The 23,750-nt window shown below is 41.1% G+C and overlaps 1 protein-coding gene across 4 annotated transcripts; it reads left to right on the forward strand.

Moving 5' to 3' along the window:
* The first annotated feature begins 3,902 nt into the window (after window positions 1-3,902).
* LOC310860269 (complement factor H-like) lies at window positions 3,903-23,212 on the forward strand. Of its 4 annotated transcripts, XM_083767086.1 has the most exons (16): window positions 3,903-4,042; window positions 4,147-4,329; window positions 8,217-8,322; window positions 9,246-9,322; window positions 10,238-10,420; window positions 10,785-10,967; window positions 11,120-11,317; window positions 11,908-12,090; window positions 12,187-12,351; window positions 14,550-14,720; window positions 15,576-15,761; window positions 15,846-16,031; window positions 18,255-18,461; window positions 19,366-19,566; window positions 22,043-22,216; window positions 22,775-23,212. In XM_083767086.1, exons 1-16 carry the CDS (start codon window positions 3,973-3,975, stop codon window positions 22,978-22,980), a joined length of 2,679 nt encoding a protein of 892 aa, XP_083623212.1. In that variant the 5' UTR covers window positions 3,903-3,972; the 3' UTR covers window positions 22,981-23,212. The 4 variants fall into 4 exon arrangements, 3 of the variants coding, with proteins under 3 accessions (XP_083623212.1, XP_083623213.1, XP_083623214.1); XM_083767087.1 differs by lacking the exons at window positions 14,550-14,720; window positions 15,576-15,761; window positions 15,846-16,031; XM_083767088.1 differs by lacking the exons at window positions 12,187-12,351; window positions 14,550-14,720; window positions 15,576-15,761; window positions 15,846-16,031.
* The last annotated feature ends 538 nt before the right edge of the window (window positions 23,213-23,750 follow it).

The raw sequence follows: 23,750 nt of genomic DNA on the forward strand, positions 1-23,750 counted from the left end.
TACATGTGACAGTTAATTGCTAGAAAGGGTTTTTAATTTCTTAATTTCTAAAATCTTTTAATACATTTCCTTTTGTTCAATTTTCCTCCCCTGTAACAATGTGACAATGTCAATCGGTTTTGAAGATATACAGGGGACAGACTGGAGATACACTGGAAGTCAATGATATACAGGGGACAGACTGGAGATACACTGGAAGTCAATGACATACAGGGGACAGACTGGAGATACACTGGAAGTCAATGATATACAGGGGACAGACTGGAGATACACTGGAAGTCAATGATATACAGGGGACAGACTGGAGATGCACTGGAAGTCAATGACATACAGGGGACAGACTGGAGATGCACTGGAAGTCAATGATATACAGGGGACAGACTGGAGATACACTGGAAGTCAATGATATACAGGGGACAGACTGGAGATACACTGGAAGTCAATGATATACAGGGGACAGACTGGAGATGCACTGGAAGTCAATGATATACAGGGGACAGACTGGAGATGCACTGGAAGTCAATGATATACAGGGGACAGACTGGAGATACACTGGAAGTCAATGATATACAGGGGACAGACTGGAGATACACTGGAAGTCAATGATATACAGGGGACAGACTGGAGATGCACTGGAAGTCAATGACATACAGGGGACAGACTGGAGATGCACTGGAAGTCAATGACATACAGGGAACAGACTGGAGATGCACTGGAAGTCAATGACATACAGGGGACAGACTGGAGATACACTGGAAGTCAATGGGGCTTTGTTCGGGCTGAAACCTTGCCCAAATTTGGTCATGCATCATAGATGTCATAGACCAGTTATTTTCAACCAGTGGTCCTTGAGGGCGTTCCAGGTGGTCCCCAGCTAAATGATGGACAGTTGGTAACCAAATGGACTTATAGATCTTTAACTCTTGAGTGTAAAATTAAACCAAATGGACCTTACGGGTCTTGTTATTGTTAAACATCTGCATTACTTAATGAAGTCTACACAATTAGAGAATGTAGAAGAATTCCTATTATCTCTCCTAATGGTAGGCTACCACATCAATATAGCACGGAATTGTTATCCAAGGTTAACTAAATCTGTAAATCTCATCGACAAATGTTGGTCCGTGGCTCAAATGCCGAATAAATAAAATGGGCCTTGGAATGAAAAGGGTTAAACTGTCATAGACTGGTGACTTTTTCTTCACTTGTGTGGAACAGTTTTACATTTACAAAATTAATGATCCACATCCTCTAGATGTCACTAATGAGCTGTGTGTGTGTGTGTGTGTGTGTGTGTGTGTGTGTGTGTGTGTGTGTGTGTGTGTGTGTGTGTGTGTGTGTGTGTGTGTGTGTGTGTGTGTGCATGCGTGCGCGAGCGTGTGCGGGTGTTCCATCTGGCCAACTGGCCATATTAAAACTCTTAAATATCGTCAGTGGAATATGACCCAAATATGACCCAAATAATTACTGCAGAATTTGTGTAAACAGAAACCATGGAAAGATCATCTGCATGATCACCAACCACATCATTTAAAATTTCCAACAGCAAAAGCAACTTCCTGAGCAAAACTCAAATTGGTTTTCTACCAAAGTATCGCAGATTCGCACAACAGGACCACATTTACACCCTCAACCAAATAAACAAAAACAAAAGCAAATCATTCTCCTGCTTTGTTGACTTCTAAAAAAGCATTTGATTAAATTTGGCATAAGGGTCTGATGTGTGACAGGTGTCATCGGGAGGATGTTCTTATTATTTTTGTTCCATTTATATTACTGTCTTAATGCAATGTCTCTTCTTTTGTGTTGCTGTCTGGTTTTATTTACCTTAATTCAGTAACATTGGTATCCCGCGTCATGCTGATTCAAAACAGGTGGTACGCAGGGCAGTTGAATGATATCTAACGAGCACTTCCAAACTGCAACACTTAGAAAAATAATCACCTGCAAGGACAGAAAGTAACTCATAACATGTCTACAGTGGATCTTTTAACACTTTGAGGATAGAAAGACAATAATTCAAGCTTTTCGTACAGCTGCAATGTTGGTGATTTTGACGTTGTGTAATACAATCAGATAGGACCGTTTGGATGAATGGGCTGCTAATGGAAGTTGCACCTTGTTAGCACCTTGTCATTAAAGGAGAATTCCATACTAAAAGGCTTTCTTACCTTTCTTTGTAGTTGTTACGTCCCCATCAAAGAGGTCCAGGTGTTATTTTGTGCAAAAGCTCCTTATTGGCTATTTCCCCTACCATAAGCCCTAAATGAATTGCATTGAATTGAATGGGTTGTATGGGGTGTTGTGCTAATTCGCTTATTTCCATCGAAATAAGTAGTAAAGTATGCCGCTTGGGTTATTATTTACCTTATGAAGAGAGGATATATACAAGGATATATACAATTATAATTTTGAGCGATGGAAATAAGCGAATTAGCACAACACCCCAAACATCCCATTCAATTCAATGCAATTCATTTAGGGCTTATGGTAGGGGAAATAGCCAATAAGGAGCTTTTGCACAAAATAACACCTGGACCTCTTTGATGGGGACGTAACAACTACAAAGAAAGGTAAGAAAGCCTTTTAGTATGGAATTCTCCTTTAACTTATATGGTAAGATGGCCACGGTCTGCATATGGTCCATATCACATACCACATCTTCTACATAGACTTCTATTGACCTTATGCGGAAAGCAGAATCTTGCCAGTAAGGTGCTAACTATATACAATTTCCCATTAAGCCTATTCATCCAAACAGAAAAGTCAGGTTGTATTAAACAACGTAAAACTCACATTGCAGCTGTGCGAAAAGCTTGAATTATCCTCCTTCTATCTGAAAAGTGTTTGTTTCATAAAAATCCACTGTAGAGCTACTTCCAGGTGATTTTATTGGAGTTTTGGAGTTTGGAAGCACACGTTTTTAGTAAAGCATGAACCTCCTGCATGTGCAAATTCAAAATAGAAATTGATTTATTGGAGATTCTGACTTTCAATTGTAGGCTACATACATTTTGTTTTGATCGTATTGTTCCACTTTGGCAATTTAAACTTATGTTTTCTCATGCCAATAAGCCCTTTTAATTGAATTGAATTGAATTGAATTGGTGTGTTTTCCTATCTCTCAGCTGTATCCGCAAAGCATGCAAAACTCACTCCAGTCATAATTAATCAATACCAACACAATACTTTACTTCTGTAAAGCATTCAGATAATTTGTATGGGAAAACGCAAATAAGTCACAAAAGTGATTTAATGGGGAATATAAAAAAAACTCTAGAATATTTTTTATCACAAAGAAAGCTGTGAATAATCTGTGTGAAGCTATTGACATGAACCCATATGAACTCATGTTATGAAAGAGAAGCAGTCTCAGCGTCGTTAGTTTTGACCAGATAATGTCTGTGGCACAGAGCTCATTCCTCTGCTTATAACAATCAGATAATGCTATTACATTCACAACAACTCTTTCTCATGGTGCTCTTTTTCACATTGGGAAAGGGAGCTCAGACTTATGGGATAAGCACAAAACGGTTTTGTTTGCTTAATTGATTACTGCAAATGATTACCAGTAAAATAACCTTTACGGGAATGCTCTTTAGTCAGTCAAAAATAAACATGATCATGAAATACCTCAGTGACTGCAATTCAGTTGCAGATAAAACTCTCACTGTAGATAATTAGCCATATTTAATTACACTAATTTGTGTCTGTTTTATTATTGTTTATTTAGAGCATGTGTATTTATACTGTGTAGCCTATTATGAAGTCCTGTATGTTGAAACATTCCACTCCCTCAGCCAATCCAAATCCGCTGACTTCATCATGTTTCCAGTAACTCATATAAGGCAGTGTGTGGTCACTTCCACGCTTAATCCCTGCCTTGTGTGGAGGGAATAGAACACATCACTTGTGCAAATCACAGAGCAAATCATTTTCCTTCCGTAAATTTGGATGTTTTAACGTGCAAAAATGCACGTGATAACGCAAAGCTGTCTCCTTTTCATATGGGCGCATACCCTGAATGTAGTGACTGCTGGAGGTAAGACCTTATTATCATTTACTTTTACCACATAAAAGCTTTTGTCAACTGTAGAAATATATCAAAATTGGTACACAATATGATTTTCTCTTTTTATTGTCCAGATTGTAAACGTGAAGACTTTATAAACGGTCCCGATTATGACTCACATTTTGACACAACTGGTCTGGAGCAGTCCTATGGTCCTGGAACACAGGTCAGAGTACCTTGTCATATTGGATTTGTGGGATTCTTCAAATTAAGGTGCATGCTTGTCGGCTGGACGCATGTAGGTTCTAAATGTGAACGTAAGTTACCATCAATTCTACTATTTTGAAAAAACAATATTATGAAGAATGACTTGCTGCTTTGTCTGTGTCAAATGGAAAATATGTTTAAAACCCATTTTGGGGGCGGGAACCCCTTTTGGTGTTTTAAGCATTACGTTATACTTTAGCTATTACAAAAAATAGCAGATCTACAAGCTCATACTCGGTGGCGCACTACGAGCTTGTACTGTAGGTCTGCTATTTCTGAAAAATCGTGAAAATGCAGCACAAATCTTTGAAATTGTAACATATATTCTTTCAGAAGACTTTTATTTCGACGGCAGGCCTAAATGTGTTAATAGGGTCAGGTGTGCCAACAACACTACATAATTGTGTCATCTTGGGTATCTACAATAGGCTGTGAATCTTTATTTTACACACCTCTATGGGTAAAAGATGTGATGAGAGTATACAACCAGGAACTATTACATTCTAGGTAGCCTACAGTAGTGTACACAGCTGAAATTGAAATTAGTTCAAGCCGATATTGCAAATAAATTAGCTCTGGGGGTCCATAACGTTATAAGAAGTTCTCCTTCTAATGTTATGGACCAGAGCTACAAATAAATAAGTAACAACTTAATAATAATAAGGCCACTACTCCTTTGGAGTATTTTATTGTCAGTACATTTGCATGTGAAATCTGTCCTCTGAATTTAATCCACCCTAAGCAGTGGGCAAGTGCCATTAATATACAGCATCAGAGAGCAGTTTTGTGGTTGACGTTTTCACGGCCTGCTGTCCCTAAACGTTTATCACCTATAGCTTTTCCTGAAATCACTATAGCACACACTTCTAATCTCCACCATCATCCCTTTAAGTAAAATAGGTAATCTGAACAATAATCTGCATATTCAATCACTGGTAAAAAGTTTAGTATATTGTTTTCATGTTTTCTTCTTTACAAACACTGACAAACGTATAAGGGAAAGAAAACCCCACCCTCGGGCAACTAGAACCAAAATGCACTCATGTCGTAACACCAGAAGTAAAAAGATTTTCACAGTTACTGTACATGGATTAAAGCTAAATAGAATCTCATGACTGAAAATGTTTGTAAAATGCAAAGTGTGCTAAAATATGACTCTGGTGGCTCGGATTTGTTGGCAAAGTCCACCCCGGGAGCCAGTTGCACCACCTCACACTAGTTCAAACTTAGCCTAGTTATAGCTTAAATGGCTATGCATTGTATATACATAGGCATACTATAAGTAATGCATAAGCCATTTGAGCTTAAGTTTGAATTTAGTGTGAGGTGGTACAACCTTATATATCGTTGTTGTCAGGAGGAAACCTCATAACTCAAGTCTCAATGAGGTTAAGCTCTTTTCATCGCTAACCCTTGCCATCAGTTGAAATCCTTATGGAAATTATGGAATACAGACGAACATACCGTTGTCAACGTCTGTGCTGTGGTTTCCTCATGCGGGTCAGAATGTCCAAAAGAAGCACATAGGAGCTATAGGAGACAACGGAAACAAACACAGATTAAAAATACTTAACGGCTTCTGCGCCAAAGGAAAATTCGCAGCCGTTTCCGTTGTCTCCAATAGCTCCTATATGCTTCTTTTGGACATTCTGACCCGCATGAGGAAACCGCAGCACAGACGTTGACAACCGTATGTTCGTCTGTCTCCCATCATGCTATATAGCTGGGACAGCCTGGACCCTATGGGGTAAAGTTATCCAAATGTCAGAAACTTTACGTACCATTGGGTTCTGACTCGCGGGGCTAGGAATGTAGATGGTACAGCACTGAGTGCGAATGACAGTGTCAATTTGGTTTCTGCAATAAATACAGACAAGAAAAAGTATGAGTACAGAATTACCATATACACTATACAATATAACAGGATACTGGATCACATTAATATCATCATAAACATTAATACACACCACACCTTTCCATGTAAGCTGCCCAATAAGATCAACCATGTATCAATGACTCCATGAATAAGTCTCTGCAACCCAAATCTGCGCTAAATTGGCTTAATTGAACATCAAAGGGCCGACTGTAAAATCTGAATCCCCCCCCCCTTTCCCCTCACTGTATATGTATCTTTTCCCTTTTTGCTTCCTATATGATGAATTCCTGTTCTGTTCTTTAACTACATAGAAGTGTCTATTTGTATGTATGTCTCTAAATGTTTTGATGAATTGAACAATGTGGACCCTGTTGTAAACAAGTGTAATGCTTAATTGGGTCGACAATCACAGTTAACAGTCTTTGTATTGAGTTTGTGCTTGAAATGTACTGTAATTCTACAAACTGTTAATACATATTTCAATCAATCAATCAAAACCGCAGCTGCGAGACGTTGCGCAATGGCGGCGCCTGTGATATACACACATGGCCAAACAATTCACAGACCTAACATGCTGAACAAGGTGCTTATACATCTAAATACACGTCGGTCCTTCCTAAATGCACTCCCTTATATGTTACAGAAACATAGGGAAATATAATGAAGTGACGTGCCGAAGGCACGCAAGGTAGGACATAGCCCCTCTCGGGACCCTACATAAAGCTTTTCTGAAAAGTTTTATGTTGGGTCCCTGGTCAGACCTATATTTTCGTATGGAAATTCCAATACGCGGATGTAGAAATTCTCTCTAAAATAGGATCTGCGCCAAGTGACGGCATTATTTTCCTTGAGTTATTCTGAATTCGGTAACTTTAAGTAGCTATACATCCCGCTGCGAATATCTCCTGTGGCGCGGAAGCCGTTAAGTATTTGTTTGACCGATTTGGTCGCTTTATTTCTTCTTGTTTGTTTACCGTTTATTGTACCGCCTCCCGGTGTGCGGTTGGCTTGTGAGGCTACGTCCCTGCCTCTGATCTGCTGTGTCATAGCTATAGCGCCACTAGCTAGCCAGATAGGCGGTACAATGAGGTGTCAATAAACAAGGCAGGAAGAGATTCATCCAAGCTTCCAATTCGGGCAAACATATATTAAAAATACTTAACGGCTTCCGCGCCACAGGAGATATTCGCAGCGGTATGTATGGGTACTTATACTTTACATATTCAGAAAGCCTCACACTGAAAAATATCGTCAAAGAGCGCGGGGAGCCGCTAAACATGTTGTTTATGTTTTTAAATGGGTGCGTCCCAGGTGGCATGGTAGTAGTGCTACAGGACCCAATGCTATCTGTGTCAACAAAATGTCAGAAACTTCAGTAGCATTTGGGTTCTGCTTGGAGGGCTAGGTAGGACATTGAATGAAGGAACCAAGTAATCAATCACTGTCAGTCAAACCAGCGACGGAATAAACATACAGAAACAGCTGTGACTCAAAACAGCACATACACTTACAGTATTCAAAGACGCACACTGGCACTGCAATGCTGCACAAGTGCACAATGAAGAAAAGATTAGGAGACGAGTGAACTTGTGAGACTTGCATTCACCGCTAATGACAATGCATTGCGCACTTAAGGTGGCAGGTACATGTTGCTCTGAACAGTTCCTAATTAAGGTGGTAACTTGTATTATCTTTGGAGCCTTTCTAACTCCCCCTCTCATCCAAGTCATTTGACAATAATAAAGTTACACCAACTTTGATAAGGAAGTATTGCTTTGTTTTCAAAATATAAGGTTCTCTAAATTTATATTTTTCATATCCTAAAAAATGAACATTGAATGAACACACACTGGAACACGCATTCAATTTCACTTTTAATATTCACATAATCTCATCATAAATATGGGGCAGAGCCCATAGCAGAGACCTAGTTTTGACTTTATTTCCTCATAAGTCAGCTGCCAGGGACATTGTTGGCACTGGGGGCGTGCTTTGTCATCCATATTCTTTATACAAAAATATGTGTTCAGATTGCGCTAACTCATCTCTCTTCGTTTTCAGCCAAATCATGTGGTCACCCTGGCGATGCTGATTTTGCGGAGTTCAGTCTTGTGAAGGGAGATGATTTTGTCTTTGGGGCAGAAGTTCAGTACACGTGCCAAAGAGGGTAGGTTTGATTGATTGAATACTTTGCAAACAGCACAAGTACAGTCATACACTTTAAGTCCTGACTCCAGAGGACTTCATTGTTTCTATTGATGAGGTTTGAGCTTTTGAGCTTGCTATGCATCTTTTAGTTTCTAAGTACTACTCATCATTGTCATGTGCATGACTTTAACTCATCATGTGCATGACTTTAACCATGAAGCCCTATTTTATCTTTCTACTTCTGAGATTTACAAGCTCACAACGCATTGCAATACGATGATTAAAAAAAAAAAACAAGCACACATAACAAACATAAAAAAATAGCTGTAGTGCTGTCGCCTCACAGCTAGAAGGTCCTGGTTTCGATTCCCGCTGGGGACGCTGTGGGCACTGGGGGCGTGTTCCCTCCTCTGCGTCATCAGTGCCCATACCTGAGGCGGGGTTGGCAAAAGGGCCTTTCTGTGTGGAGCTTGCATGTTCTCCCCGTGTCCCCTAGGGTAGGTACCCTCACAAAAAACATGCAGTAATCCTGGTCTCTAAACTACCTCAGCCAAGGGTGCCTGATGGAGGGGAATGGAACTGGTCGGAATAACGTGTTCCTTCCACGCGCTACGTCCGGCTGGGGAAACTCCCCCCCCTGTCAGGTGAAAAGAAGCAGCTTGAACTCCTCATGCATAGAAGGAAGCATGAGGTCAGTACGCTGCCCCCCCCCCCCCTCCCCCCCAGGTTGGCAGAGGAAGTGTAGCGCCCAGGATTACACTAAATAATTGACAAACATTGAAAAAATGGGTTGCAAAATCGTGGGATAAAAATTATAAATTAAAAAAAGAAAAGAAATAGCTGTGTTGTGAGCTTGTAGATCTGCTATTTTTAACATGCTTGAAAATGTTAGAACATTTTCACAGATGATGACATTTAAAATGTCTTTGTGTTTACTTCCAGTTACCAAATGGTCAGCAGGATCAGTAGTCGCCGATGTGACGCAACGGGGTGGGATGGTGTCGTGCCAGTCTGTCAGCGTAAGAGCATATTATTATGTATTCATCCATTACATCTCCTTACATTACATCTCATTTCTCATCATGTCATCCATCCAAGGTCAAAGGCAGGGGCCTAAGAAACAAACAAATAAAAGATTGCTAGTCTGAAAACCCACCTCTTCAGACTCCATCTTAGCCCGTAGCAACTTGCCTTAAGGCTCATACATAGTCTAGATTTTCGGTGGTTAGGTGACCGCCACCGCTCCAGCCCTTCTCTCTGTTTTTACTCACCACCGCTCAACGTTATTTCAGCTCCGGTGGTCACCTCACCACCGGAGCGGTGGTCACCTCACCACCGAAAATCCAGCCTTTAGTTTACGTATGATTCATGATGACAAATTGTATGTATTTGCCATGTTTTAGTTATTGGTTACTGTAAATCACTCTGGATTAAGAGCGTCTTCCAAATGCCTCAATTGTAAATTGAACCCGGCCGACAGACATGAATTGACAATCCTCCTGATTGATGTGTCCAATGCTAATCTTAACTGCTTATAAACCAGTGGTTTTCAACCCTTTTTGTATCAAGGTCCATTATTTATTGGGCATTTGAGCCACGGACAACCATGAAGACATTTAACCTCTCAGACCTTGAATATTGAATATTGAATTGTGTAGACTTCTTGTAAATGATGTAATGCAGATGTTTAACATTAATTTTTGAGTGTAAAAATAAACCAAATGGACCTGTACGGGTCCCTTTTGGTTTTATTTTACGCTGTCAAGAGTTAAAGATCTATAAGGGTCCATATGGTTACCAACTCTCCATCATTTAGCATGGGGACCACATGGAAAATTGCTGATCTGTAAGCAAATTTTCTATCTCTCTTTATTTTTGAGAATGTTTGAGATGTCTTTATTGATGTTTTTCCCTTTTCATTTATCCCTGTCCAGCCATTCTTTGCCCAGTGATAGACGCGACAAATGACGTTCAAATATTTGGAGACCGCGATGAGGCAACTTATGGCAATGTACTTCGGTTTAGTTGCAAGTCACGAGATTTGGTTCTGAGTGGAGCAGCAGAGATCGAATGTGATGAAAATGGAGATTGGAGTGACACAGCTCCGACATGCATTGGTACTGTAGTAGGCTATAATTATTTAGGCTATAGTAATTAAATTCTTCCTTAATTTCCTCTCTTCCTCAACCCAGGCAAGGCTGGCCATAACATCCTTCCTTTTAAATAACACTCAACTTCTGTCATATAATTGCACACATTGGCTTTCTACTATAACTATCTATGACTATATTTACTGTAAACAATACAGTACATTTGCATTGACTTACATGTAGGTTGGGGAAGAAAGTTGCCATAATTAAAATACCTGTCATTTACATCTGAATATAGGCCTATACATATACACACTATATTTGCAATGAAAAAATCAATACCTCATATTATCATACTGTGGATTGATATTTAGTTTGTGTTCGTCAACAGGGGTCAAATGTACACCACCACCAATTGATAATGGAAGAGTACTTGGCAATATTGCAGAGTATAATAAAGATCAGACCCTGAGGTTTGAGTGCCACACAAAGTTCAGACGTTCTCATCACTTACCTTCAAAATGTACACGAGTAGGTATGAGAGCGGACTGGATTCCTACACCATTGTGTGACCGTGAGTATCTTATTGAGTAGCTTAGTGAGTACATCTTTCAATTACACCTTGTTAATTTGTTGAAGTATGACAAACAATAATTCATGCTGCTCCCATTTATTGTAACAAACTACAGCCTAAATGTAACGCGTTTGAATTCCCCACCATTTCAGCTGTGACATGTACACTGTCACTGACTACAATCCCAGGAACCGGTTATGAACCCGACAATGGCAGGAGTCTATTCTCACCTGATGATACAGTAACAGTTATATGTGGCAGTCGTTACTTTATTGGTAGCCACAGTGAAAACACTAAAGTGATTACCTGCCTACATCATGGAGAATGGGAAATATCACCTGTATGTGAAGGTACAGTACTGAATGACTATGTGCTACACAAGGAGCAAAGTGATATGCTGTTGTTTTATTTTCTATCTATCAGGTTTTGATTACTATTATTGTCTCCACCAGGCCGAAGGCATGGGGAGAGAGTATGTTTTGCACTCCGTCCGTCCGTGCACGTGCGCGTGCGCGCGTGCGTGCGTGTGTGCGTGCGTGTGTGTGTGTGTGTGTGTGTGTGTGTGTGTCTGTTACCAGCTAATCTCCGGCACCTTACACACTATCTCTATAGTCATGTGTTCAGATCTGTCCGATATTTCATATTCCATCCTAATTGGCTAACATTGGCTTTCAAAGTTTGCAGGATTGGCCCGTTTTGAACAAAAAGCCTCAAATCATGAACTCAGCGTGCAATTTACGTGAAATCTTTCACAGACTTTCCTACTAGGCTGAGGAATATATCTCACCCTCTTCACATTGGCCTGTTATAGCGCCATCAGGAGGCCACAACCTGACCTGCCCTGGTGGAGACCTGTGCCCCCGAGGGGCACTTTATCTAGTTATAATCTCGGTTTACGCCAAATTATTCCCACTAACATGTCATTCTCTTTCTCATTCAGAAATAACATGTAACAATCCTCTTCTTGAAACTGGCGTGGCTTCGACTAATGATTGGTATGGACGAAAGAGGAAGCTGTATAACACTGTAACTTATAGATGTAGCACAGGCTACAAAGCCACGGATGTCAGAAAGACTGCCACTTGCACAAGGGATGGGTGGACACCAAAACCACTGTGTGAAGGTATTGTGATGGTGACACGATCTGTGTGTGAGCTGCCATACGAATATCCAGTTAGTGTGCAGACCTCTTCTTGATACCATTTATTTTCCTATACAGCAATTAAATGTCAGAAACCTGATATTCCAAATGCTATAAAGATTCAGACTCCACGGAAGATGGAATATAGTTTCCAGGAAAAGGTCAGGTATAGCTGCACTTCAGGAAGCTGGAGTCAAGCAACATGCACCGGAGATGGATGGACACCAAAACCCATATGTGAAGGTAAGGTGAATAAGATTAATGGCACAGTCACACCTCACTTTTATTCTACCTACTGTACTATGAGGGCGGATTCTGCCAATGCATTTCAATGGGAATAGAGTGGTTTGCTGCCATTTGCGGATTGGCGAAATAAATGTATAAATTAATAATAACTAGAAAAAGTGCCCTTCTGGGCACAGGTCTCCACCAGGAGGATAGGAATATTTAGGAGTAATATAAACATGTTTTTTGTTTGTTTGTTCCAATCTTTGCCAATCAGGATGGAATATGGGAAATGGTGCAGATCCGTGTTGATGGCACGCATGCACAATCCACCTGTTGGTGGCGCTATAACAGGGCAATGTGAAATGGGTGGGCTATATTCCTCAGCCTAGTAGGAAAGTGCGTGAAAGATTTCACGTGAAATTGCACGCTGCGTTCATGATTTGAGGTTTTTTGTTCAAAACAGGCCAATCCTGCAAAATTTGAAAGCCAATGTTAGCCAATTAGGATGGAATATGAAATATCAGACACATCCGTCTTGAGCACATGACTATGGAGATACTGTGTAACGATTTGCGGGATTTTTGGACAAAATCTGTAGGTGTACTGTGCAAAAACTTGTTTTGCACAAAGCGGCCTCCTGGTGGCGCTATAACAGGCCGTTCTGGAAATCTTAGGGCAGAGGTTCATCGTTGGCATCCAGGGAGTGTGTGTGCAAAATGTGGCATCGACCGGGTTAACGGTGGCCGAGATTAGCTTGTCACGGACGGACACACGGACACACGGACACACGGACACACGGACACACGGACGGACGGAGTGCAAAACATACTCTCTCCCCATGCCTTCGGCCTGGTGGAGACAATAAGGGTAATAATAATAATAATAATAGAATACATTAAAAACATTAATTCCCTTTGAAATGCATTGGCAGAATCCGCCCTCATAGGTAGAATAAAGGTGCGGTGTGACCGTGCCCTAACTCAAGTATCGTAATATACGGTAAGTAATATACAGTATAAGATGCCTGAAGTGCGAGGTCGTGTGGATCCATCCGTCTGGGTGACAGCAGACTGCTGGGCGAGTGCTGGCGCTTTGGAATGGGGGGTCAGATCAACATATACGCCTGGGTGACAGCAGACTGCTGGGCGAGTGCTGGCGCTTTGGCTTGGGGGGTCAGATCAACATATACGCCTGGGTGACAGCAGACTGCTGGGCGAGTGCTGGCGCTTTGGCTTGGGGGGTCAGATCAACATATGGAATTAATTCTGTACTGGCCATATACTGTATGGAGTGTGTCTTGAGTGTACAGGGTTTGATGAGGTCAGATCAACATATGGAATGTCAGAACATAGGTCAGATCCATATATGGAGATCTAAGGGTGACAGCGGGGGCAGTATCTTGAGTGTAGGCCTACAGGGTTTGTTGAGGGCCCAGGTAGGGCCGGGCCTTACTTTTCGGACCTGTTGAGACCTGTAGTTTTCGCCGGCTGCCGGGCGCGGCTGCACTAATAACTTTAGGGCAGACCCGTCTAAGTTTTTATGGACATGTATCAGTCAAAAGGGAGACATCGAAGAGGAAGGATGGATGGGGAAGGATCAACATATGAAATGTCAGAACAGGTTCTGACATACATACAACATCTAAGGGGTTTGAGGTTTGAGGTCAGATGTAAGAGTTGCTGGCCAATATTGATGACATCAGGGATCTCCATATATGAGCTAAATTGCGACAGCACGTCGCATTTACTATGACATCAGGGATCTACATCACTGATGATGTCACGTGTTGTCACGAGACCTGGGCACCATATATGGGGGCTATTGTGAGTGAGACAGACAGACAGACAGACAGACAGACAGACAGACAGACAGACAGACAGACAGACAGACAGACAAAAAACGTACGATTTCATAGTAAATGCGACCTCCATTAATGTCCTCTTCTACCCCAGATTTGAACCATATTTCCTGCACTATTGCTGAATCACATAACACTAGTGCTGAATCATGGGCACAGAACAGAACAAAACAAATGATAAAAAGAGACATTGCAGAATAATTGCACATTGATGCTTCGCCATTCCGACTCGCCACATTACTAACACTGTCCCTAACCCTATAACCCTAAACCTAACCGCATGCGGAAGCCACATAGTCGGAATGGCGATGCATCGGATTCTGCTATTTATTTGTCTCACCTTGAATTCCCCTAGCTATCACAAGAACTTGTAAACCTGAAGTTGAAAATGGATTTGGATTTCTTTCTGATGGAAATGTAAAACTGTTCTACGCCTGCAAAGCAAACTATAAGTGCTTCTCCAAAGGCTGGTGGGGTAACGCGACATGCAATGACGGTGCGTGGAATGAAACGCCACGATGTATTGGTAAGGGACTTTCATATTTGTAGTCCATGTAATAAACAGGATATAAATTAATCAACTAAAGCTGATTTGTGTGTGTGTGTGTGTGTGTGTGTGTGTGTGTGTGTGTGTGTGTGTGTGTGTGTGTGTGTGTGTGTGTGTGTGTGTGTGTGTGTGTGTGTGTGTGTGTGTGTGTGTGTGTGTGTGTGTGTGTGAGACCACATAATTATATCGTTATGGTATTAGATACTAGTTTAGTTTACTTTATTCTTATATAATCTTCCATAGCACACAGTATTTTCTGTTCATCTTTCTGATGTGGCTAATGGGGACCATAATTAGAGAACAAGAGTAACTGGAGTATTTCTCTACAGAAACAGATTTCAAACTTGGTCCATTTTTGGAAACAACTATTTTGATTATATTTGTTGAGCTCTTTTCACCATGATATGACAACTTAATCTTATATGTATGTAACGAAGACTCTCACTTCCAGTCATGTTGTTGGATCTGAGTAGTTGCTCATTGGATATTTAGTCCCCATATATGGGGATATCCGACTAGGACGCTGGGCTATATGACATATCATATGTCATATATGACATGTCTAGTATGACAATCCCTATATTTGGCCCGAGCCGACATAGTGCTGATATCAGATAGATGTGGTAGAACCATAATATGGATAGATCTAACTGGCTTAGACATTGTGACAAGCCTAGTCGGAGAATATATAACAAGGCTCGGCTTCAGGGAGAAGGCAGAAGTCAAAGCATCCTGGTTTAAGTTCTAACTGGACACCTACTGCGGCGGGTCCTAACCTAAGTAATCAGCAATAGAGCCTTGAGCTATTTTATAATGTATGTATTTATTTTCTAGGTATGGATAAATGTGGTGAAATACCTCAGATTCCTCATGCAGAAATAAGGAAACCTGAAAATGATGACTATACAGAAGGCCAACGCATTACATTTGTTTGTGTGGAGGGATACGAGTTAAACAATACTATAAGTGAAATAACTTGTAAGAATGGAGAATGGAACAACGAGTACACAATCTGTAAACGTAAGACATCCCCATTCAAATTTCTAAGTTCTAATAATATTTTAAATGATGCTGTTGCAAGTATGATCTTTTCATCTCTTGCAGCCATTGAAAACATTTGCGGGCCACCATCAAAGGTTAAAGATGCAATTCTCATGTGTGATTATCAGAAGGAATACTTGTCTGGAACGGTGGTACAATATAAATGCCGCCATGAATATAAAATGGAAGGGGAGGACAAGATTAAATGCGAAAATGGTGATTGGGAGCAAAAGAACCTTAAATGTATACGTGAGTACTGGCTATTAACATTAACATTAACAACAAGCTTTTGTAAACATGCTGCTATACTGTTGTGTGTGTCATGATGAATATCTAGAAACAGGCCCATGACTTGTTTTTCATAGACCATTCCGTTAGAGCACTGACAAAACTCTGTCCAACACTTTTGGTCTCAAAACAAGATATCTTGAAAACTACTGGCTGGGTTGCCAACTTGCCATGAGACGGCTGATAAAGCTACTGCTTTTGTTGATCTTTTTACCAGCTCAGTGGCCTTGTGGTTAGAGTGTCCGCCCTGAGACTGGGAGGTCGGGGTTCAATACCTGGCCGGGTCATACCAAAGACTCTAAAAATGGGACCCAGTGCCTCCCTGCTTGACACTCAGCATCGAAGGTTGGATTGGGGGTAAGTCCCTGCGACATACTAGTGTCATGTCCAGGGGGTGTACTTGTACATCAAGCTGCCTCACGCTACAGAAACAGGACATAGGCTCCTGCCCTATGGGCCTCATGGCTCGGCAAGGCTACTTACTTTTGTGATCTTTGGGCCAACATTTTCACTAGTTTGGTCTTAAAACAAGATATCACAAAATCTACAACCTCTAGGGCAGTGGTTCCCAAACGTTTTCATTAGCCCGTGGACAACCATGAGAGAAGATATTATGGCTCTGGCAGTGATTTTCACCGATATTCAGTTCAAGGACCCACAAGGTTTGACCTGAATTAGGCTGACCCCCCATTCAATGGCATTTCTATCTCTGGGACCACAATGTATATTGTAAAATCAAAGTCAATTTAACTCTGAGTGTACCAAATGGACCTGTTAGGGTCCATTTGTACACTCTCTGGGTTACAGACCCATAAGGGTCCATTTGGTTCCTAATTATTATTTAGCTGGGGACCCCTGGCTGGAACTCTCTAATTCGTTTAGAAATCCATGTCGTTACACCGCATCTCCACTAGCGAAAGAGTACTGGATTTGTGTCTCGAAAATAGATGATCTACAAGCTCACAACACACGGCATTGCGCCACGTTGTGAGCTTGTAGATCTGCCATTTTCGCTATTTTTGTCCAAAAGTGCCCTCTTACGGGATTTCAGCCCCTGCCTCTCTAATACTGCCTGCATGATGTGTTTGGACTGTTGGAGACTTGCCTTGCACTAGTGGGAAGAGAACATTGTTGCCATGTCTGCTTATTATAAGCAACTTTGGGCTTCTTTTTCTGTAAAGTTGCTATTTTCAAATTGCCGGTGTATACAGTACAGTTAAACTATAGGTTTAAAGTGCTCATGTGACCTATAGTTGCTTTGTTTGTTGCTTTGTTTGTTTTCCTAGACCTGGTTGTATATTTCTCTCACAAACACTGGAAGAGAGGTGCATGAAGGGTTTCCCTTGGGTATGAATCTCTCAAGCTGAAAAACATTATTTTAGCATGCTTCGACACAAATCTGATGCAATGTAAGCCTCAAAACAGGCGCACCGGGTATGGGCACTGAATTGAACCCAGGATTCCCGCTGGGTGACACAACGCTGTGTGTATGCATGGGATATAGAAGATTTACAGTATAGTTATGTCTTGGCCACAAGATGAAAGACGCGTTGGCATGAAGATCCTGATCTAAAAACACAAATCCTTTATTGAGCAGAGCATGTCATGTCAGCGTGTCATGTCTATATCGTGTGCCAAAGTGCCATACATAATTAAACTGCAAGGATGAAACGAGCTGACTTGGGAGTGGTTCAGTTAGATCAGTTAGTCTTGTAGTCATGTCTTATAATGGATAGGCTTACATTCTATGTGGTCACTGGAGTCCAGTTGCAAACTCCAAAACAACGCTCATAGAGTGATTGCATGTATCCAGCCCCGGGTGATAACCTTTCCAAAATATAACCATAGCATAATTAAGAAAATAAACACTTCGAGGCTAAGTGGTCTTATATACATGAACGAACACAGGCACGCTCTGACGGGCGTGTTTTTCCGCTCATGCATATCTTGATGTTTGAACCGGGAAGTTAATTTAAAAGTAAAGTTTCTTCAAGATGAAGCGGTGTATTTGAACACAGCCTTATTCGGTAAAAAGGCTCACAGGCCTCAAGCACACTTCTGTCAACTATCCAGACTGCCATTCGTGCCGGTTCGCCTGTTTGGACACTCTCAGAGTTACAGACCCATAAGGGTCCATTTGGTTCCTAACTATCATTTAGCTAACTGTCTGTTTGTGCATTGAAGCTAAGAGCTGCCCCAGGCCCAGACTGGCTGCAAGTGGTGACATTAATATCCAAGGTCTGCCAGACAACGACGGTCCCATGCCTCCTGGCCACAATCTAACATTCAGCTGTCCCAGCCGTGGGAAGAAACTGAGTGGAATGTCAGAGGCAGTGCTGACATGTGGTGAGGATGAAGAGTGGAACCATCCAATTCCTTCTTCTTGTGAAGGTACAGTATATAGTCTTTTGATCAATAATTGCCAAATGTACCTATGTTTCTGTCGGTCGTTCTTCGATTTTTCAAAAAAAGCAGACCTACAAGCTCGTAGTGCACCACTCGGTGGCGCGCTATGAGCTTGTAGATCTGCTATTTTTCAATAGCTAAAGCATGACGTAATGCTAACACCAAAAGGGGTTCCCACCCAAAATGGGGCTCCCTGTGTTGTTGATAAGTGTGGCTGGACCGTGGCCCTGTTTGTGTTTAGAAGTTTTAAGTCACGCACGCACACACAAACTCAAATATTCAACTCACCAGATTCTCAATACCAATACATGTGACAATAAAGTGACTGAGAAGGATTTCCCCCCATAATTACAATGTTTTATTCAAGAATAATTATCTAACAGATCTATTATATAAAATAAATGGTGACATTTACCTCTGACTATTGAACACAACCCATGTGGAAGGCGGAACACGGGAAAGCATAGTCACTATGGAGCAGGGCCGAAAGTTTGACAAACAAACTCAACAATCTCAAGAAGGGCAAATATGCATGTCCTTTCACCTATTACACAATATTCACCTACCCCAAAAACATGGTCTGCTATGGCTTGTTTCCATTGGGGTCCTTTGTACTAAATTAATCAAATCCTTTAATGACAAATATACAATATAAAATAATAATAATAAATGAATAAAACATAAACGAGTAAAAACGAAGTGAGAGGAGCAAGTCTATCTCTACAGTAACATTTCCTGAATAACTGACAATACATTGAAATGTCAATGCCAGAAATGTCTGTCTGTCTGTCTGTCTGTCATAGTTTCCTAGACATGCTGAGAGTGTAGCCCTATTTGTATCGCTGGTTAACCGTCTTTCCATATGTGTTTGTGCTACTGTATGTCTTAGATGTGACCTGCCCAGGACCGCCTGCAGATGAACAGATTATTATTGAAGGTCTGCCAGCAAACTGGCAGCAAAATGACCTTATACAATTTGGCCACACTCTAACATTCCGCTGTTTCGATCCTCTGAAACGACTGAATGGCAAATCAGAGCTGACATGTGGAGAAAATGGACAGTGGAACGATGCATTTCCTTCTTGTGAAGGTAGATAATATACTCTATAGATATGATCACGGTTCATATACTGTAAATATTGTTTTTAATGATGACCATTTCCTCCAAAAACAGTTCCGATTTTACAGAGGCCAGTTTCGAATTGCAACCATCCGTAGGTGCCCTTTGAGAGCGGTTTTGAAAGAGTCAAGGGATTCACATGTCTTAATGACTGTTGGTAGGGCGTTCCACATTTTGGTGGCATAGGAGCGAAAATAATTTAGTCCCTTGTTTGTGCCGAATCTGGGTTGTACATGGTTTGTTGCACTCCCTCTGGTGTTTGATGTGGTCGCTCAAATAGAGGAGGCATGTGTCAGTGGAGTGGGATGTTCTGAAACCAGATTGGAACTCGTACAGCAATTTATTAGTGGCAAGATACTTTTCAACCTGTTCATAGACTATTTTTTCCATCACTTTCGAGATGGAGCTTAGAATAGAAATAGGGCGGTAGTTGCCGGGTTCTGAGTCTCTGAGAAATTTGGAGGGAATATTGTCATGGCCAGTGGCCTTGTGGGGTTGGAGGGCACTCAGTTTTTTAAGTACCTCCTCAGTTGTTACCATTGCCATTTTAAAATCATCTTTACAAACACCTAGGTTTTTGTAGAAGGCTTTGATTTGCTCTACACCAAAACGCCCAGAGTGGGAGGGCAGTTTGTTAACCAGCATTGTTGCAATGTTTGTAAAGAAGATGTTCAAGTGGTTGGCTACATCAAGCTTGTCAGTGATGAGGGTGTTATTCGATTTGATGTTTATGTTAGTAAACCTGGTTTTTAGTTTCTGACCACAGCCTAGTTGGTTGTTTAGTAGCTTCCAAAGCTCCCGAGGATTGTTTTTAATTTCCTCGGCTTTATCATTGATAAAGTAACTTTTTGCTGATTTGGTCATGGCAATAACACCGTTTCTTAGCTTGTTACATTGGGTTTTTAGGATGTACAGTTTGGTTTGGAGATCACTGTCGAAGCGCTTGGCTAGCTTGGACTTGCATTTAAGAAGTTCAGAGCATTTGTTGTCTCTGGCTTTCATTGCAGTCAGTATGTCCGAATCCATCCATGGCTCCGAGCGGGTTTTGACCCTGACAGTTCTCAAAGGAGCCATGATGTTTAGTACTGATGTAAATTTGGTTTTAAAGCCAAGCCATGCTTCTTCGACTAGTGAGCTCTTAGTGGCTGTATACAGTTGTTAGCCCTGCTCTGCAATCGCCTGATAAAGTTCAGTTTTGATTCTTTGAACAGTCATAAACAAGGCATACAATTACCACAGGCAAAAGAGAGCAAGATAGATGGAGTAAGGTGGAATACAAACACAACAGCAGCAGCTCTAGCCCAAACATTTAGATTCTCATAGAGGTTTTTTTCGATTCTGACGAATCTCTCTACGAGAGTCTACTCTAAACGTTAACCCCGCCCCTAACGTCGAAAAGGAACGTTTGTGCGTCAGAATCGAAAAAAAACCCGGGCCCGGGCTGTCAATCTCGCCTCGGGGCCCGTGGGACCTTCCAACCGCCACTGCTGCCTGCCAATGTGCAAATAACAAACCAACACCAACCCTCACCAGGGAAAGGCGACATGTTACAGTTCCGGTGCACTGGTAGACTTTATCTACAAGGGAGTCAACAGATCGAATGTCTAGCAACTGGAACTTGGAGTGATAAAGTTCCAATTTGTTCAAGTAAAAATCTCTTTCCTTTGAGTTCGCTTAACCACATCAGATCTATGTTTTTACACCTGTTAAATAACTTTTCATGTAGCTCTCATGATACAACAGGCAATAGAAAACAAAATGGAACTCATTCTCAATATTGTTTATATCACAATATTCTGTAACTCCTCTATACCTCCCAGTGTCAAGGTGCAGGGGCAAGATCCCAGAACGAAGGGGCACATAAAGATCTTTGTCTTTTGGATAATGGAGCACAAACATATACTTTTCACTAGCATAACAGCTTTTTATCATAACAAATGTTCTCAGCTTTGGTTTGGTCCTCCTGTGACCATGCATTTGTTCTGATATAAACTATAAAATGTGTCTTTAACCATAGAGATGTTTACCATACTGTTATTTAGAACTGTCACGTAACCCAGTTCTTATATATATATCTATATACATATATATATATATATATATATATATATATATATATATATATATATATCTTAAGTGTGTCCTCTACTGCACTTGCCAGCAATCTTCCTAGCAACTCTATTATCTGGCATTCTGATTAGTCGATTCCATATACAGGTGCGAATGTATGCACTCCCAGGGAATACCGTATGGCCCTATTCTGGGCCATTTGTCCTTTCATTTATGTTCGAGACCCATATACCTGCTGTGTGTGTGTGTGTGTGTGTGTGTAACTAGGGAGAACTTTACCAAAAACAGGTGTATATGCTGTGGAATTTCTTGTTTCACAAAACCCAATAACAGTCAAAATTATGTTTGTTTTGAACATTACGTTCTCCTACTGTAGAATCCAACAGCTGTGGAGCACCACTAATTCCTGAAGACGCAGAACTCAGAGACAGACGTAAATCCCAGTATAGCGACGGTGAGGAGGTCCATTATGTCTGCCCGAGGCTCTACATCGTGAGTGGATCTCACACCTGCCAGAATGGTCAATGGACTGGACATGCGGCGTGCCTCAGTAAGTCACTATTCTTAATAATAATAATAATAATAATAAAATGAAATCTGTTATTACATTTTGTATAATCAGAAAGAAAAAATCACACCCGTGTGAACTGAGTGGTGCAATTTTCGGGCCTGTTGAGAACTCTACTTTTCGCCGGCTGCCGGGCGCGGCTGCACTAATAACTTTAGTGCCCGTCTAGAGTTTGAATGGACAGGTATCAGTCAAAAGTGAGACATCAAAGAGGAAGGATGGATGGGGAAGGATCAACATATGGAATGTCAGAACAGATTCTGACATATATCCATATATGGAGATCTAAGGGTTTGAGGTCAGATGTAGAGTTGCTGGTCAATATTGATGACATCAGGGATCTCCATATATGGGCTTGTTGCACTTACTATGACATCAGGGATCTACATCAATGTCAATGTCAATGTCACAAGACCATATATGGGGGCATTCCCATGTATGGGGATAATGAGTGACTGACGGAAAAGAAACGATTTATGTGATTTTCAAACAGCTCATCATGCATTAATGTCCTCCTGTCTTGTCTTCAATCCATTACAGAACCCTGCACTGTGACTGAAGAAGATCTGAACCAGTACAATATTAGATTCCGTCGTGCAGGTCAAGATAAATTCTATGCAGAACATAATGATTTCCTTACATTTGTTTGTAAAGACGGCTATAGGTCCGGTGCTAACATTGTTATGCGCCAGAAGTGTATTAATGGTGAGATAACACTTCCTTCTTGTTCTCCTAGTGTAGACTGAACAAATAAGCAAATAAGCAAAAACCTCATATGTCCAAAACTGTTCCTTTTTTTTTTTAAACAGCAAAAGCAGCAGATCTACAAGCTCAAAGTGTGCAGCGTTTCGAGCTTGCGGGTCTGCTACGTTTGATGCTTTTGTGTGACGCTGTAGCATGATCAAGTAGGGCGTTCATTTACGAAAAAGCACATGGTTAGAGTATGGAGATAAGAGGTTTCTGCCCGACAAAAATGAATAGTACAAATTTGACAAATTGTGTTGTAACCGTTATACACTGATTTCCTGGAGTGCACTCACTTAATAAAATCTGGTCTCTTATTATCAACTCAGTCTTTTTGTCTCTGTCCAGAATTAAAGGAAAATACCAAAATTCTCCCAATTTACTGCAGGTTTTAAAAGCCTGCACAAGAATCACATTTCCCGGTATTGGAATACTAACTTTTTGATCTTGCTCGACATTTCTTATAGTAAATAAGTAAGATCACCAGTGCTTATACACCCTTCAATCAATTCATATAGACAACACCTGGTAGAATATTAGGTTAACAAGGTTAATTTAAGTTACAGTACACCCATGCATTAAGAACAAGGGCAAATAAAGCATGTGATCAAACACTGACTTACTGTTAGAGACACATACACACACACACACACACACACACACACACACACACACACACACACACACACACACACACACACACACACATACACAGGAAGGCTAACTACAGTATGCACCTCTCAACTCAACTGTCTGATTATGACCAGAAAAA

This window comes from Protomyctophum parallelum (assembly GCF_964188405.1).
Source record: "Protomyctophum parallelum genome assembly, chromosome: 6".
In the NCBI taxonomy this organism is placed as follows: domain Eukaryota; kingdom Metazoa; phylum Chordata; class Actinopteri; order Myctophiformes; family Myctophidae; genus Protomyctophum; species Protomyctophum parallelum.